General features: G+C 42.7%; 2 protein-coding genes across 2 annotated transcripts in view; both read left to right on the top strand.

The window, feature by feature from the left end:
• The first annotated feature begins 6,244 nt into the window (after positions 1 to 6,244).
• Positions 6,245 to 11,347, top strand: cdc123 (cell division cycle 123 homolog (S. cerevisiae)). Its single transcript, XM_041964053.1, has 13 exons — positions 6,245 to 6,339; positions 6,586 to 6,657; positions 6,844 to 6,907; positions 7,403 to 7,435; positions 7,697 to 7,792; positions 8,058 to 8,164; positions 8,549 to 8,600; positions 8,903 to 8,978; positions 9,341 to 9,463; positions 9,679 to 9,707; positions 9,813 to 9,917; positions 10,004 to 10,141; positions 10,581 to 11,347. The coding sequence occupies exons 1-13, from the start codon at positions 6,266 to 6,268 to the stop codon at positions 10,635 to 10,637; spliced, it is 1,026 nt and encodes a 341-aa protein (XP_041819987.1). The 5' UTR covers positions 6,245 to 6,265; the 3' UTR covers positions 10,638 to 11,347.
• A 3,453-nt stretch (positions 11,348 to 14,800) lies between these two features.
• Positions 14,801 to 18,533, top strand: part of camk1da (calcium/calmodulin-dependent protein kinase 1Da) — a 49,327-nt gene continuing 45,594 nt past the window's right edge. Inside the window, exon 1 of the mRNA XM_041963657.1 lies at positions 14,801 to 14,913. Coding sequence (XP_041819591.1) covers positions 14,816 to 14,913 — 98 coding nt within the window. The 5' untranslated portion in view covers positions 14,801 to 14,815. The remainder of the gene's footprint in view (positions 14,914 to 18,533) is intronic.

The raw sequence follows: 18,533 nt of genomic DNA, 5'->3' as shown, positions 1-18,533 counted from the left end.
ATAGTAGCATATTATCTCATTGACACTGGTGAAACAGCTAGCGCGTTATAGACCATATTGTATTAAAGCGGTATACAGAAGCAGAGAAAAACTGATGGATCGGTGGCTGGAACGCAAACGGGGCCCAAAAAGTCCTCCCGACAGCATTTGCTTAGATACTATGGAAACAGAAGCCATGGAGATGAACAATATCCATGTGAATCAAAGCCAAGATGACCTTGGCAGACAGCCTAATAGTCAAGACCTAGAAGGGAATCCTAGATGGCCAAACTCTCTCAGAAAAGCAGCCAGGAATTTAAGGGAATTCCCACGTAAGACAGTGCGCAACTTGCGAATGAAATTCAAGGGTCAGACAACATCGGAGGAAGCACGTGATGCTGAAGAAAAAATACAAATATTGAAGAAGAATTATGCGAGGCTTACAGCTCGCAAAATTAGCTTGTACATGGAAAAGATTTCGCTGTTGGACACACTTGAGGAGCTACAAGTGCTCGTCGATCGGAAATATTACATAGAAGAGAAATGTCAACCAAAGGAGGACCAGAATCTAACCTTGAGCTACCTCATCGAGAGCCAACTACAACAGAAACAAACCTTGGAATGCCTCATCTTGATGAGACAACAGTGTTCGGATTTGACCAAAAAATGTAGTGATTCACCAGAGATGGTGGTCAAGTATGCATCACTGTTAGCTGAAAGAGAGGAACTGATGAAGTGCAATTGCACATACCAGTCTTTAATCAAGAATTTGAAAAACAAATATGAACATTTGCATCCTTTGTTTATTCACTATCATCAGATGAAAGCTGAGGTGGATAGGCTTAACCTCAAGAACATAAACCAGTTAGAGGAATTAGAGGAAATGCAGTATGTACTCAGACAGGGACATACTATTGACAGGGAGACTAAAGACATCATAGCTGCTTTTGATAGCCTTCGCAGAGAGAATTCTGTTCTTGGCGACAAACTTCAGAAGCTTCGCCAAGAGCTCCAGGAAAGCGAGGAGGGCAGATATGAGGAGTGTCTCCAAACGGCTGTCCTGAGACAAGATGCTGGAGAGCTGGACAACAATAATATCCACGGGAATCAAAGCCAAAATGACCTTGGCAGACTGCCTAATATTCAAGACCTAGAAGGGAATCCTAGATGGCTAAACTCTCTCAGAAAAACAGCCAGGAATTTAAGGGAATTCCTTTGTAAGACAGTGCGCAACTTGAGAGCGAAATATGATTATCAGGCAAGATTGGAAAAACAATGTAGGGATACAGAAGAAGAATTAGAGAACATCACCAAAGACAACTACATTCTCCAGCAAGATATTGAAGGCATGCACTGGCAATTAAAGGACTATGCAGCCTTGGAGAGTGAATATAGGAACATAAAGATTCAAAACAAGAAGTTGGTTCGGAAAAGCATGAAACTGTCGCGCAAAAATTCCGATCTACAGAGGGAAGTCTTGAAGAGATGTGAACTGGAAGAGAAAATTCAAACACAGGAGGAGCAGAATCGAACCTTGAGGCACTTCATCCATTGCCAACAACAAGCGCATCAGGATTTGATCCAAAAACTTGGTGATGAACAAGAAATGAGGGACGAGTATGCATCACTGAAGGCTCAGAAAGAGCAAAAGATGAAAGAAAATTACAGATGTCATTGTTTAATCCGGGATTTGAAAGACGAATATGAAAGCGTGAAAACTTGGCTTAATCAATATCATCACAACGCAGCTGAGGTGGAGAGAATTTACCTCGAGAACATTGGCCTCATAAAGGAAATACTGAAAATCAAAAATTGACTCAGACAGCGAAAGTCTTTTGAAAGGGAGGATAAATACATCAGCGCTGCTGCTGATGCCTTTCGCAGAGAGAATTCTGTTCTTGGCGACAAAATTCAGGAGCTCCTCCAATAGCTCCAGGAAAGTGAGGAGGGCAGATAGAAGGAGTGTCTCCAAACGCCTATCCTGAGGAAGGAGGAGGATGCGATCTTAAATAGTGCACTATGGATGACAGGAGGTGTGCTGAGGGCTGCATTGTAGTTTTACTTGAACAAAGTAAGGCTTCAGCTCCCAGCCCTGCTTCCTTTGGTGTCCTTTCTTCAGATGTGGGGTTTTCTCCGGGTGCTCCGGTTCGCCCATCGACAAATTCAGTCAAAAAAATATAGCAGTCCACACGACTTGTTTCCAAAATGCATCAGGCTCATTAAGATGTTCCGTTGCAAACTTCTGACACAGAACAGTGCACCACTGCTCGAGAGTCGAAAAAAACTCTGAAGATCTTTTCTCTTTCAAACAGGAGTTTGAATTTCCTTTTCCAGCAATCCAGCGAGCGGTTGTCTCTTCTCTCCACATTCAGCTCCCAGGGCAATTTTTACTGCCACTGGGTTCAGTTCCACCAATATCAGTCTTACTTCATCAACCACAGTAAGGCAGTAAACAAATAGTATTGGCATATATTATCAATTGTTGACCATTTAATTCCACTTTTTATTTCTGATACATTCATAAAATAAAATGAACAATAATAAATAAGAAAAGAACAGGCATACCGTTTTTTAAGCAGAAAGGCACAGGTGTCATTCAATTATTATACTTTTCCCACATTCTATCAAAGAGACACAAACTTATATGAAGTTCAAAAAATTGTACAGATCACATTACACAGCGTTTTGTTCATAGCCAAAATACACAACTGAGGCTAGCATAACCATGAGAGCTCCCATAAAACCAATAAGCCACCAAAACATTCTTCACATTATTCATATACATGCATACAGAAAAGGCTGGCGCAGCTAATCCAGAGCTAACAAGCTAGTCAAATAACAGGCACATCACATCTCAGTATAAATCACCATGTGGCGTTTATTCATTTAATACAACTAATATTAAAATGAGGGAGAGAGCACACGTAACGTCATTTACCAGCTTCGAGGGCAATTTTAAGTGCAACATAAGCCCAGCGGAGCCCAGGTAAACCAACTCTATATGCCATAGAAACACATACAGACCTGATCAAAATCTTAAGATCAGTTGAAATAGCTAGAATTTTCCTTTTGCACATTTGGATCTTAATGAGGTTTTAAGTAGAGCTACAATATGCAAAAGCAAGAAGGGGGAGTGTGACAAAAAGCACTTTGAAAAAGTAATTTATTGAAAACAACAAGTAAACTGAAGTAGGTTGTTTATCAGCTGATCAAAAGTTTAAGACCATCTATCTGGAAGAATACACATTCTAGAGAAAAATAAAAATAAAATAGAGATATAAAATAAAATTATGTTTGTTACAAAGCCATAGACCTAACAAGCTGATTAAGGTCTGAGATCTTGGTAAAAGTTATTTGAGAACTGAAAGCTGACAAGTGGGAACGGACTTTTGAGGAAGTTCACCAGTATCTAGAAGAACACAAATTTCAGACAGTACAGCCGTCCACATGTGGACCGATGTTCTGTTCAAATTCACTGTTACGATATCAAGGGAAAAGGGGCGAATGAAAGGAAGAAAAGGCAAGATACAGACTTAGTGTCTATCTTACCAGGCCCCTCACTGCTACTGGCGAGCCCGATGTTTTGGCCGCACCAGACAATGCTATCCGGGATGTCCTGCATCACCAAGTACACACATAAGCCACCTTGTATGCAACGTTTCAGCACATCATTTGTGACTCACCAGACATCCATAAAAAAAAAACAACAAAAACAAATAAATTAAATATCAAGGTCGTGGAATCAAAAAAGCAACAATTCAGATCCAGATCTTTCTGGCTATTTTGCTGGAGTGCAGCTTTTTAAGGGACAGAAAAAACAGCTTAAAATCATTAACAAACCAGACAAAGGAGGGTTTACTATTTCTCCACTTACTACAGTGGATATAATATGTACCCACTAAAATAATTAGATTTATCATATCAGAGATATTTGATTTTAAATGATCTACATAAAAGAGTATGTGAGAAGATTCAAAATCCGGGACATCACTTATTCTAAGTAATAGCCAATTTTTTATTTCTAACCAGAAACTTCTTGACACAGGGCATGAGAAAAACATGTGCTCTAAGGTTTTATCTGCTGAATTACAGAAGGTACACAGGTCAACTTCAAACTTAAATCAATGAGCACTTTGTGGATAAAGTGGGTTTCTTTAATCTTTGAGGAGATAGGCCACTTAATGTACTTAGAGTGTGCTTTTGCCATCATAGGCACAGTCACCTGTGCTGTAATTCCTCTGGTATAATCATAGAATCTTGCAGATTTCAGAGCACCACGAACATTTTTTATCACTTAAGTTGCAATCATTAATCATCAATGTTGGCAGTACCGATTCCACATTCGAGTATAGTCGGACATTCTGTCATAATTGAATCAGCGGTAGGGGAATTGCTTTACATATTATATTATATTCTCTCTGAGTACAATTTATATCATATTTTTCTAACCAGGCCCTGTAGTCCAGAAGTCTTCCATCAGAATCAATTACACCCTTTACAAACAAAATACCTTTCTCATACCAATCTCTTTGGAAAATCGATTTCCTATTTATGGTGATCACTCTGTTATTCCATAGATTAGATCCATGAGGGGAGAAATTATGAGTAAATATAATTTTCCAAAATTGTAGAATTTGCTTGTGGAAATTAGAAAGCTTAACAGGAACATTGTGTACATCAAAATCCCATTTTAAAAGGACTTCAAGCCCTCACATTTTTTGAAACACAGATCTTGGAATGTGAAACCACATGGACTCTGGCTGTAACAAATATGCTATCAACCACTTAATCTTAAGAGTTCCAACCATTGAATCAATATCTAGGGCCCTGACAGCCCCATTTTCATAATATTTAATTAACTGTGATCTTTTAATATAATGAGTTTTATTTTTCCATAAAAACTGGAAAATAATACAATTGGCTTTTTTTTATATTGTTCGAAGAGACATTCAGGAGTGACATGGATAAATTAGTTTAGATATACCCTCTGCTTTTGACAACATGACTCTGCCAAAGATTGTAAGATCCCTGGTTAGCCAGCGGCTTAAAGATCTCTTCATGTCTGTTAAGTGATTAGCTATATTTACATTTTCTCTTCTAATAACATTTTTGGATAGCAGTATTCCAAGATACTTTACTTCATATGAAACTTTAATTGAAGCAATACTAGAATCTGCACATGTAGATGTGGGAAGTAGTTGGGAAGTAGTTCACATTTTTTTATATTTGGGGATAGCCCTGAAGCTTTAGAAAACATAGAAATATTATCAAGGCCCTTCTCAACCATACACTTGTTTTTTTAAAAAGATGGCTGTGTCATTCCTTATTGTTAATGGTAATACATACTATTTCACGATTATTTTTGATGAGCATTGCTAACAGATGAGTGGTCAAATAAACAATTTCGGGGAGATAGGGCAGCCTATCGGGGTCATTCCAGGGTTCAAGGAAACATAACTATACATGTCAGTACAAAACATCTTCACAATGTTACAGTTTTTTCCAAACCCTGTGCAAACCTGCAACGCTTCTAGTAAAAAACAATGTTCAACAATATCAAATGCCTTATAGCTGCATAGTTTCTTCCTCCGCAGTTGAATTTGCCGTAGAGCGTTCCTTGATCCCGGAAGTCATTCTGCGTAACCCGGAAGTGGTAGCAGCTGAGTGGAAGGAAACGGGAAGAATTTAATTAGGCAATGTTTTTGGAGTCATTTCTACCACGCGTATAAGTTAGACATCTAGAAATTACAAGATGCAGCATTATCCCATTATTTAATTTCAAATTCTTTCTTTAATTTACAATAATGTATGTAAATATGGTTAGTTGACAGCAAAAATGTTGTCCAGCGATAACGGCTCCTGTGTTATTAAGTCATTGTTATTGGTTTTGTTAGCTAAACTTAGATTCATTAAGTCAAATTTTGAAAATAAAGGTTTGTAAATTATGAGAGGGAACGTTAACGTTTCGTCTCCTTTTTTAAGGCATGGAGTGATTGCTCATCGCTTTAAACGATCTATATTCTCTTAATTCACGTCGACCTGTGCACCTCAAAAAGACCTCCCCCTCTGACCGCACAGATTTATTACATAGTTCTAGCAATAAATCCTTGACTTTTTAACAATGGAAATCACATCCAATAAAAAAGAACTCATTACAATAAAAAAATAGAGCGATATTCCCCCTAAATTTCAAGTTGCTGATTGAGAATGCCCTAAGTTTTCCAAAATATCGGGAGGTCGGAAGATATTTACTGATGGACACTTTACCATTACAGGATATTGCAGCATGAAGAAGGCGCAAATTGTCAACTGTCAGTTTTCGGTTTGGTATCCGATATTCAAGAAACATACGATTAAAAGGTAGACCGCTGGCATTTGTACGTAAATTCCAGGAAATCGTTTCACAGTTGTAGATGTGAGACACTGTCCATTTAGCCTGCAAGCTAATGCTAGGTACCAGGCAGAAGATAGTAGCTGGCATCTCTATCGTGTCGCCTCCCTTTAGCTTAATAGTTGTATTAATTCATGTTCAGAGCAACTTTCTGTCTGTTTGCTGTTTATTATTGATATATTTACATGTGGTCTTATTGCTGTGCTTTATTTCAGTCTCATTCTCCCACTGCCTCAGAATGTAATAGACTATTTACTGGACGATGGGACACTGGTAGTCTCTGGGAGGTATGAGGCCACTGACACACACTCACAAGAGATAACTTGATGATCACGTCTTGCCAAAGTGTATAAATACAAAACAGCATAACAAATCTGATATAAACATGCTGTGGGTCTGCTTGTGGTGGACAGGTGATGTGACAGGTTGACCCTGCTTTTGTGGTCACATACTCCTCTGTTGTTTCCCTTCAGCGACCATAACACACAGCAGACACGCACTAACAACAGCGACTCGAACGCAGAGGAAGACGTTCAGGTAAGGCAAGGTTGTTTGCCCGCTTCAGTCCTGATCTTGTCTTATTTTCTCATTTCTTTTTAGTGGAGTCCTTGTTTCACCTATTCACATCCACAATATATTTCACGTTTTCACAGCAAAGTGTTAGACACCTTTTTTTTTTTTTTTTTTTTTTACACATAATTACTTGAGAAGTTATTTGTAACTATTTGTAAATTTGTGAAAAGGCCAAGAAAGAAGCCACGATTGCAGATTTAAATTAGAGATAGTCTGTGTTTCATACATAAAACTAGATTTTTTCTGACCCATCACAGTTACTTGAAAGTCGAGGCACTTTTAAAATGAAGAGTTAATTTTCAATGAAACATTTTCATGAATAAATACACATGGAAATCAAATGTTCTGAACTTGTCTATTGTGTACACCGAACCTTATAGTATCAACACCACAGTTAAACAGTCATCAGAACTACTTAATGTTAACTGATCCTGTTTCTTGTCCTCTGCTCCCCTCTAGTGGTCAGATGATGAGACAACCACCACTGTCACTGTAAGCACATTCAATGTTTCTCATTCAAATGCAGTCTATATTTTTGAGGCTCATCAAACATGTTGAATTGAAACGTTTTTTAACATCTGATAACTGCATTTGCATAAGCTTGAATTATTCCCTCTCCTTTTATGGTGCATTCCGGCTCTCTGCATGCAATAGAAATGTGTATCACGTGACCTCCATGCAGGTGGCACACATATCATTCAATGTGGCAATAGTTTTGACTGCCACATGATGATGTTGCCTTGTGTCCGCCAGGCACCTGAGTTCCCAGAATTCACCTCTAAAGTGCTGGAGGCCATAAACGCCCTGGGTGGGCGTATCTTTCCCAAACTCAACTGGAGCGCTCCACTGGTAAAATCCTACACTTGGCTGTTTATGGAAGATGAAAAACTGTGTTTGACTGTTTCATTTTTAGGAAGTAGAGTGTTCATGTCATTAGAAAAGTGTCAACATGACTTTTTTTTCTATGTAGCATAAGCAAACAGTGTTTTGGCTAAAAGCCCTGTACTTTTCAGCGCAGTGAAGAATCAGAATTGCTTCTTGTAAGACTGCCAGCATTAAGGATTAAGGCATTACTTGCGTGTGTGTGCGTGCGCTTGTGCGTGTGTCTTTTCAGGATGCTAACTGGATCGCTCTGAACAGTTCCCTGCAGTGTCACAGCCTCAGCGATATATTTCTGCTCTTCAAAAGCTCCGACTTCATCACCCATGACCTCACGCAGCCGTAAGCCTCGCTATCCGGCAACATCAACACACGCATATGCATATTTTGCATTTAGATGACAACCAAGAAAAAAAAAATTAACCAGGTGTGAAGTACACGGGCTGCTCTCAATCTGCAGTAAAACACAAGACCAGCTGCGGAAATAGCTGTGATGTGAATTGACGCCTCACGCTTTACTGCTTTGCACGACAAACATTTTGGCAGCGAGTGATTTACCGCAGTGGAAAGATGTGTTTATGATATATGCTTGTTTGTTGGACGTCCATCTCAAACTTTCCGATTATCGTGAAAACAAAAATACAAACCATAAGCTCTAAACCCTTGTGATGCTACAAAGCGTGCATTTTAGTTTTATTTATTTAACCATCATTCATTTCTTTGCAGATTCCTTGTATGTAGCGACAAAGACTCCCCAGATCCAGTCATAAACTATGAGGTATTTAACTTTCAAAAGACAAACTATACGCACAGCAGTGCTATACTGTCTCCAGTATAACTTATTAGATTATAGTCATTAACCTTGTGTTTGAAATGAGCTCCATCCTGCAGTTTGAGAGGCTTTTTTTTGCTCCCCTGAAAATGCTGCTCTACACTTTTTTTTGTCATTAAATTGTCAAATTTAGTTGGACCAGACCATCTGCTCCATGTTGCAAGTGTTGCAAGTCTAATGCTCACTGTGTACATGAGGATTTGTCCACTCGCACTCACTCCCTGATGGATTTTGTCTTCTGTCCTCAGCTGGTCCTGAGAAAGTGGAGCGAGCTGATTCCCGGTGGAGAGTTCCGCTGCTTCGTCAAAGAAAACAAACTGATCGGTAAAAACTCCTCACCTGTCTTCATTTGGGCTTCCTCCCCAGTAATTTGGAAAAACCATCAACATTTTAGGATATTAGTAATTGTTGTCAACTAAAGCAGCCTTCACATCTCCACTGCGTTTTACATTATGAGCCACTAAGTCAGAGGGAAAACACGCTGGATTGCTTTACAGCACATAACAGCAAGATGGCGCTGTTTTCACACTGCCGACTGAGCTAAATATGTCTGATATGGGGATAAAAGGTGTGACATAATGGTAATATAATGAAGTTTGAGCTGTACGTCTACTCAGCAGGCTAATTTAGAAACAATTATAGAATTCAATTTAAGCTCCACTGATGGTGCTTCCGTCTGTTCTCAGCCATCTCCCAGAGAGACTACACTCAGTATTACCAGCACATCTCGAAGCAGGAGGCGCAGATCTGCCAGGCCATACAGGAATTCTTCAGCCAGCACATCCAGTACAACTTCCTGGACGAAGACTGTGAGCATCAGCCTCCTTTTTACTCACTCTGCCTGCGTACAGCTCTACCCCTCCTTCAGCTCACCTCTGCTTCTGCAAGTCATTAAATATTTACTGTCGAAAACAGGATACTGGCACGGGGGAAAATGCAGGGAAACCTGGATCAAATGCATCATTTGTCACTTAATTGCGATTTTAACTTCTGAAATACACAGCTGTTTTTTCCTCTGTTACAGTCGTGTTGGATGTCTACAGAGATAGTCAGGTAAGCACTCTGGGGAATTTTGATAAACTCAGCTTTCAGAAAAGCTCCTTGCACACTAAGTTGCACTTACAGTGTGTATCCTGTGTGTGTGTGTGTGTGTTGCAGGGGAGGGTGTGGCTGATCGACCTGAACCCGTTCGGAGAGGTGACCGACTCGCTGCTGTTCAGCTGGGAGGAGCTGGCGTCTGGTGGGGAAATCACCCAGCAGCAGGTCAGCCATCATGAGATTTCCTCAGGACCTTGACAAAGGCAGTTTAACAGTTTAAAGTTAGTCACGTGGTTTCTATGCATGTGCAGGAAGGCCCGGCATTTCGTTACACCACCAGCGAGGTGACGGTGCAGCCCAGTCCCTGCCTGAGCTACAGAATCCCACGGGACTTTGTCGACCTCTCCACGGGCGAAGACGCCTACAAACTCATCGACTTCCTCAAACTGGTGGGATGTTGTTACATCTTTTTCATAAGAATATTTTGCTACAACCCCAATTTCAAAAAAGTTGGGACACTTAGTAAAACAAATAAAACAGAATGTGATCATTTGCTAATTCTTTTTGACGTATACTCACCTAAAAAAACCCCCACAAAGACAGTATATTTAAACTTTTCATCATACCAAACGCATTCTTTTTGCTTTATTTATTTGCATTGATTAAATGTTTTTACACTCGACAGTTACCGCCAGCAACCACAGGCGTCACCAAGTCACCTGCAGCGGTTGCCATGCGCAAACGTTGAAATGAGATGTTTTTCAGAATTGTCCAGTGTTGTCCGGCAATGAACCTACGACACACTCAAGCATGGTTAGAATTAGACACTGGGGAACAGGGAATATCTTGAACTTCAACTTCTTTCCCTGCTGTCTGTCCTCTCTGCAGAAGAAAAGCCAACAGGAAGATTCTGAAGAGGAGGAAGAGGAGAACGCTCCACAGTGACACGGCTCCTCTGAAACCTGAAGAATAGCTGCTGGTGTCAACAGTCCTACAGTATATAGTGTCCTCTGCATGAAGTGACTCTTTACCCTCTCTCCAGTTCTGCGCTTATTTTTTATTTCAGCCTGCTCTCTCTCACGGCGGTCTGTGAACGGTACGAGGTGCACTTGAAAAAGCAGGGTGTCTTAAATAGCTATCATGTTAGGGACGTGTTAAATTAGCAGAGCGTGTTAGCTGCTCTTTGAGGATGCATTTCTGTTGTCTAATCGTTTTAAGCGCCACCTTGCTGATGGTCATGTGGATGGATTGTCTTTTTTTTTCATGGGGGAAAATTGTGTTACTGCAAGGAGATGTAATCACTAACGCTTAAAGAATGCCTGCTTTTGTACTTTAAAATAACCAAGCGTAACAGTTGATGTATCTGTCTTGCAGAGCAAAGTGTCTTCGGATTTCAAATTCCATTGTACGTGTGTGTGTATGTGAGGCAGACTTCTTTATTTAACACTAAAGCCATTCATCACTGAGTCACCTTTAATTTTTTTCTGTCCAGCCATCCCTGCTCCTCCATCTCTCCCTGCCAATTTCCCTCTGAGCAGTTTTGACACGCTCATTGCTCCGAGCCGCTCCGGGCACTCTTTTTGAGTCCTGTTTTCCCATCATGCATAGCTGTAGACTGTTGCTCCAAAAAACACCATTAAACTTCTTGTCGTGTATTGGCTCGGCTGTCAGTCTGGTGGGCGCTGTAAACCGGCACATCAGAAATTGATTGTGCTTTTACGCAACAGCTCTCATTATGCCGGGAGCTAAATGAGCTGTGCATGCACGGCTGTGCAGTCGCTGGATTGATAGAGCAATTACGGGGAGATGGAAAGAGCTGGTGTGATGAGAGTCACAGCTCCCCGGGTGAAGCGCCGGGGACGGAAAACGTATACAAGGTGCACGTTGTGGGGAATTTGCACATTAATCATCATTATAAAAAATGAAACCTGGCTGTAAACATAGCATCCAGACCTGGAGGAGGTGTCCTGCTTTGACCTGCGGTGGATATCTGCGCACAGGGTTTGTTGCATTTAAGGCAAACGTCGGCATCTGAGCAATGGTTGTGATGTGCGGATGGCTGCTCTTGGTTGAGCTTCATGCTTTCCTTTTTTATTCAGTCTGCTGCAGCGATGCACCGGTAAATGCGAAGCTTAGCCAGTGATGAAGCAATAGGCTAAACAATATAAGAATATTAAGGAGCATCTTATGTTTTCTTGAAAAGATGTACAAGCACATGCTGGATTATTTGGTGCACTTAGCTAAAACTAATGCAGTGTACTGCACAGCCTTGTGTTCAATGCTGCCTTCGTTAAAGTTAGAGCATTCAGTTTTTGTTGAAACTATTCTTCCTCAGAATTAGACAGAAATATCTTAATGCAATGCTGGACTGTTCATATTTTGCAGGGCGGTTGTATTACATTGCATTAGCTTTAGTGTGCCTAATAAACTGGCAACTGAGTGCATTTTCATGTAACTTCAAGATGTACTATTCAGTATTCTTATAATAACAAGGGATCAAATGACCTTATGTGTATAAAAGGGGGCTGCTCACACTAACAAAGACACAGAGGATCATCTCCAGACTCAGTTTCCTTCGGCTCGATGGAGTGTCTCTCAGCTCATTGTTCTGGTTTTCTAGCTGTTTTCAGCGGAAAAGCCGTCATAAACTGACTGCACGCTGCATCACCCACCACCAAACAGAAGACAGACAAAGATAGCAACAAGGCCGTGAGCAGAGTGGAGCATTTAGAGCCAGATATTTCCCCCAGGAGTTGGTGGAGATGAAAGGCTGGTCGTCTGGTGGACACTTATGTTGCTCCAGATCTGCTGGATACGTAAACAGGCAACTGCGAACACCTTCACCTTTATAACAGGACAACATGTTAACGTTAATGTTAATTCAGAGCTTGTTGCAGTCCCATAGTGGCCAAAGAAATCAGTTAACACAGCTTTAAAATGAGGAAAATTAGGATTAGATGATGGGCTGACATATTGTAGTGCATCTCACCACCCATCCTCTCAAAATCCCAAGAATCTACAGATGGACGTCTGCTGCCGAGGAAACCTGCACAGACTGCTGCAGAGTTTCGACAAACTTAGCCGGTGCAGAGTAACGCACCTGATGATAAATGACCCCTGTGCTACGAGCAATCAGACGCAAAGCAGAGACAGAAGCCCATGTGGACGAGTTTGTCTGAAGAAAAGCTGCAATGGATGCATTTTTCATGCAAACAGCAGAAAACAAGCCTCTGCACCTTCTTTGGTTCCTCGTTTTTGCTCAGCCAGTGTGATCATCTCCGTATGTGTGCAAACAGGTCGACTACAATTTATGGCAGTGTTTAAGCTGCATACGGGGGAATCTGCTCCTTAAACCCCCCCCCCCTCGACCTTCATACCTCTGTTCACCATCTCTCTGATGTCCTCCTCCCCTCTGCCCTCCTTCTTTTGCAGCTGGGTAATCATCTTTCATTATGGGGAAGGTCAGATTTGCTGACTCAGACTAAAGCATGAGGAGGAGCAAGGGGGGAGGGAGAGGAGTTTTCCTGGGTTGCTGCTGAAGAAGAGCTGCAGTAGTTTGCAGCCGGAATACTCATGAGCAGCTGAAGCTGCAACACATTATCCTGTCCCTCTCTCTCCCTCCCTCCTGTGTCCCCCACCGGTATTACACAGACACACAGCAGCAAGGCCAGGAGTCCGGACTAGTGTGTGTGTGTGTGAGCGGAGTAACCCGGCCTGAGCTGACCTCAGCACCTGCAGCTGTCAGAGTCCTGGGGATCAGTGTTCCCCTGCAATCTGAAACTTTGTAATCCAGGTGTTATGCGGGCCGGTTTAACCCAGGTGAGCCTGCATCTGAAGCAGGGGGTCACCGCTGATCCCCGGTCGGCTGTGCTGAGCCATGTCGACGCCTGTGGGGATCCCGAATGGTGATGGGAGCGTGATGGTTGTTGTCAGCAAGCTGGCGCATTGCGAATTTACTGCTGCCACGTCCTGACCAGACTCACATACACACCTCGCTCGCTGTGCGTGTCGGACGGGATGCATGAGCAGCAGCTCCCTTTACTGCCATAACAGCATGCGCTGCCACAATACGGCTCGGTTTAAGGGTAATTATACAGCACAGTTATGGAGTCAACAAGAGAAAACCAAGACTTTTAACGCATAAATTTGTTGGTTGAGGACTGGAGTCCCGAAAACGCGCCGACAGCGCAGCAATTAACGGTGTGCAGACAATTGCAGGTGGCAGCAGGTCCGCTGTCAAGATAGACACGCGCAACCGGCGTAACACAGGAAACCTTGTCTTCAAAATAAAAGCAGGACAGAAATGACGAATTGTTTAAGAAACGTTGGAAACTGATACTAGCATGCTACTAGCTGTTTTTGGTTTTTTTTTATTAAACAACAGACACAGAGGCTTTTGAGTGGAGAAATTCTTCCACAACAGAAATCTCTCTCAAAAGCATCACTAACACTTTAGACAGTTAAGACCACTAGATAAAGCTCTGCTTGCTTTATATGGTTTATATGTTGTTTTGGTTATATATAGACCTATAAGTCTTTTATAAACCACATTCATATTCATTGTATGTTTCCTATTTGTCCAACCGAATTTCAGGGTTCTTGCTTTGATTTGACTCTTTCTGCTGTTCATTTATTATTTCTATCAATAATAATGGTGATGAATGTGATATTATATTATCAGCCCCAGCAGTGGGAAAAGTAGTAGATTTTACTTTATTGTTACGGGAATATCTTAAAAGCAAATATAATAGGTGAAAACATGCTGTCATGCTGTTGCACTATCAACAGGCTTTAATTTTGAAGGTCCCGAGGAGAAGCGCTGTTACCTCCTCGTGACGCTGACAGCTGCTGCCCAGACGGCCGGAGGGGGGGAGGAGGAGGAGAAGGAGGAGGAGGGAGAGCGGGAACAAGAGGAGGAGGGAGGCAGAAGGGACACGGTAACCTGCAGGACTCACATGGTCCTGCAGCAGCGGAGCGCAGACCACCGGGACCGTCCAGCCCCTCACGCTCACGACCTTCTTCTTCTTTTGTGAAAAAACATATTAATATTTTTACCCGCCCTCCTCCGCATCCTTCCTCCCGCAGCCCAGTGTCGGTCGGACTTGGGCCGGTAAAGCAGCGCCATGGCACGGGAGAACGGAGACACCGGCAGAGGAGAGACGTGGAAAAAACAAGTCGACGACATCAAGAAGATTTTTGATTTTAAAGAAGTCCTCGGCACGTGAGTACACGCCGCTTTGACTAACTTCGCGTCACATATCTCTGTGATATTAGAACAACACTCCCACTGGGCTCCACAGCGACTTCACAGTCACCTTACCGGCACTAACACCGAAGTCTGAGACTTCAAAACACTACTTTTAGCTCACCATTTGAACTGTGTGCGCGTTACTTTTACCTGTTTCCACCATTTATCCATGTTAGCTCGGTTTGACTTTTTAGCTAGCTCGCCTCTCCACGCTCCTCCCGGTAACTTGTGCCCCCTGGATGCGAGCCCCTGCTTTGTGGTACATCAGGTGCAGTATTTTTATAATGCGTGTAAAAGACAGGATGTTGGGGTTTTACATCGGGCTAATAACTGCTGTTGCCTGGACCCGTGCTATAATAGCCACATTATGAAATTCCTGTCATATTTAGGGTATTCAAAACCCTCACTTTTCCGACAAACTCTGTGCACTACTCCTCATGCTGGATGCTGATGTGTTCAGTATTCATGAATTTATGGCAGGTTCACTGACCCTCTGAACATTTTTGAACCTCTTACACCACAGCTAATACTCCTACTCTGCTCTGCTGTTTGAGGTGTTTACACAGGGACTTGTACAATGATTTAGGTTGACTGTGGCTGTTAGTGGATCTTACAGTGATCCAGTGCTTCATCTTTTTTGGCACATTCTGTAATATCCCCCCAGGAGATCTTCTTGTTGATGACAGCGAGGCTTTGACAGACCGCAGGAATTTCAGCCTCTCGGCAGCGCAGTAACAGTGTTGCACTCCCAGTCTTTCACGTGGGACATGACGGAGGTTTTACTCTCCAGATCCAGGCTCAAAAATTCCTTCTGTTCCTCTTCTTCATCCATGTTCCGTTTTCTTCCCACTCCTCGTTCAAACAGCAACAGAACACAAGTCGACACCCCCTGAGTCTCTGACAGCCAGTCCCTGTAAGCGTGTTGTGTTGCCCCCTCTGCGTTTCCTGCTGAGAGGGATGAGCTGCGTCTGTTCGGACGGCTGCCTGGAGGGGGACAGTCAGAGCGGAGGCAGATTGGGATTAACCGTCCAGGGATTACGAAAACTTCCCCCGAATAGAATGAAGTTCACTCATGTTGTATAATGACAGAATGAAGAGCTGACAAACACACCTGAAATGTGGACCAGGTGTGACTCACACACTTTGGATGCAGACTGGCTCAGTGATCCAAGTCGGCCATGTTTTAGCCACACATTAACCAGAGTTGCTGACGGATCTTTGAACCTGATGCATCAGCAGAAAAGAGGAAGGGGGGAGTGTGTGGGAGATGGGGGAGCGATTAGCATGGAAAAGCAGGATGAAGGAGAGGTAGAGGAAGAGGAGAGATGGTTGCGGTGACTCAGTCGGAAACAGATGAGAGTTTTTATGAGCGTGATGAGGCGAACGGAGCAGGGATGAAAGCAGCAGCCTGGAACCGAACAAAAAAATGTGTTGTGCAAAATCAGCCAGCAGGCTGAATAAGTCCGTTTCACCAGCAGCAGCGTTGCGTTCATGTGCAGCAGCACATGTGGGAAACCCAAGGCTTAAGACCGAGTGTTACTGCAGTGATAAATGTTTCTGCGTCAGCGTTTCTGAGCTGCATCTGTACTGACAGGATGTGACATCACAGATGTGACACTGGCTCCTCACATGGGGTCACCCTTGCATACACTGGCTAGTGTGTGCATGTGCGTCTTCTGTTCTGGGCCTTATAATACCCCTTCTGAGTGTGTGACATACCATTTTCTGTCCCCTAATACTGGATTAATCTTGCCAGTATTATCTGTTGGCAGGTGTGTGTGTGTGTTTGCAGGCATGTACATGAGGCTCTCCTCAGTGTCTTATTACCCTCCCCTGGTGTGTATTCTGTGTGTGTCCCTGTTGCTCACTGTTCAATAATTTAAGACCTACAGGAGTGTATTCTTTGTTGTGTGTGCGTGTGTGTGTGTGTGTGTCTCATTTAGTCCACAGCTCCCAGCAGGAGGGATCACAGTGCGAACAAGTCCAAAAGACAGAAAAAAAAAAACCGACGAAGAAGAGGAGAGACAGGGAGCCAGTATGGATGTGTACTTTTGTCACTGTGAGCAAATTTGGGCTCACAGTCACTCAGCGCCACGTTTGCCGAGGTTTAGATCAGCCTCATGTGTTGGACTGTGGGTTGAGAGGCTAGAGGTCAGGGACTACATGCACGCCGTGGATCGTCTTTCCAAGCAGCTCTGCACAAAGACAAAGTGCGTGTGCGAGTGAGATAGAGAAAGTGAAGCGGTGGCCGTGATGGTGATGCATTGTGGGAATGTCACTGTGCCATCTAGGGCACTCTGCCCTTAATTGATGCTCTACTTCCCTGCTGCTGGCACTGTTCTCTCCACTGTTTCTGGGACTGCAGAGCCCCCCCCGTCTCTTTATGTCTCTATATCTTCCTCTTTATGTCTCTACCTCTGTCATACATCTCCGTGTGTGTCCCTGTGTTAAACTTAAACAAGCTTTCCTCTTTTTTTAACGTTTTTTTTTTAACATCGTTGAAGAGGACACAATGCAGATTTTGCTTTTATCCCTGGTATAAATAAAAACTTATAAATAGAACAAAAGATGATTGTTTGCTTTGTAACAAAACCGACTTCATCAGTGGACTGCTGGCCCATGAGTTTTGACAGTGTGTGTGCCTAGATGTGTAGTACTGTTAGATTCACATGCGTGTGTGTGTGTGTGTGTGTGTGTGTGTGTTGGGGCTGCAAAAAAAAAAAAAAAAACCTGGAGGATATGATTTGTAGGCCGGGGCAGATCTGTTGCACCACAATGCTTCATCTTTAATGATATGTTGTGACACATTTGACCTTTACCAAAAAACTGCAGCCCCTGCGATTTGGATAATAATACCGGGCCACATTGCGATTTCAATGATATTTTGATTAATTGTTCAGCCCTAGTGTGTGTGTGTGTGTGTATACGCGTGCGTGCGTGGGCGGGCGGGCCTGTGTGTTTCTAAATTTGTGCATGCGTGTACACATTCACAAACACATTGGAGCGTAATTTGAATACTCACAGTACGTCGGCAGGCTTATCCTCTCCGTCTGTTCCGTCCTCTTCTCTTTTTCTGCCAGTTTTTCTTCGGTTCAGTCCTTCTCTCAGGCTGTTACTTGTTGTTTGTTGCTGTAATGAACCGGTTGTTGTTGTTGTTGTTGGCTTCACTGATGTCTCCAGCCATTATGTTGGTGGGGAATGCTGACGTTTTCTGTGTTGTTCGTGACCTTGATGATGTTGTTGGCATACTGTTGATGTGATCTTCATATTGGTTGATGCTGACTTTTGTTGCTATTTATCGTCTGTGTCGGGTATGTGCCAACCCACACACCCATGACCAGCGAGTTCGCTATGTTTCTTAGATTTTTTTTTTAGTGAAATGAATGAGTATACAAAGTCAATTCACAAAATGTGATTTTTCTCGTATTAAACAGAAACATGCAGCCATTGGTCAGAAGAAACCCTTAAATCACAGAAGTAGATGAGAGAATATTTTGGCTCTACATGCTGCTTTTCCCTGCTGCCTCTTTGTGCGACTGGGCTCATTGATCAGAGTCTGTCGCTGAGCAGCGGCTCTCACTCTTTGGAGGCAG

Source organism: Chelmon rostratus, chromosome 22, assembly GCF_017976325.1.
Source record: "Chelmon rostratus isolate fCheRos1 chromosome 22, fCheRos1.pri, whole genome shotgun sequence".
In the NCBI taxonomy this organism is placed as follows: domain Eukaryota; kingdom Metazoa; phylum Chordata; class Actinopteri; order Chaetodontiformes; family Chaetodontidae; genus Chelmon; species Chelmon rostratus.
This window is presented reverse-complemented; position numbering and strand designations above follow the sequence as displayed.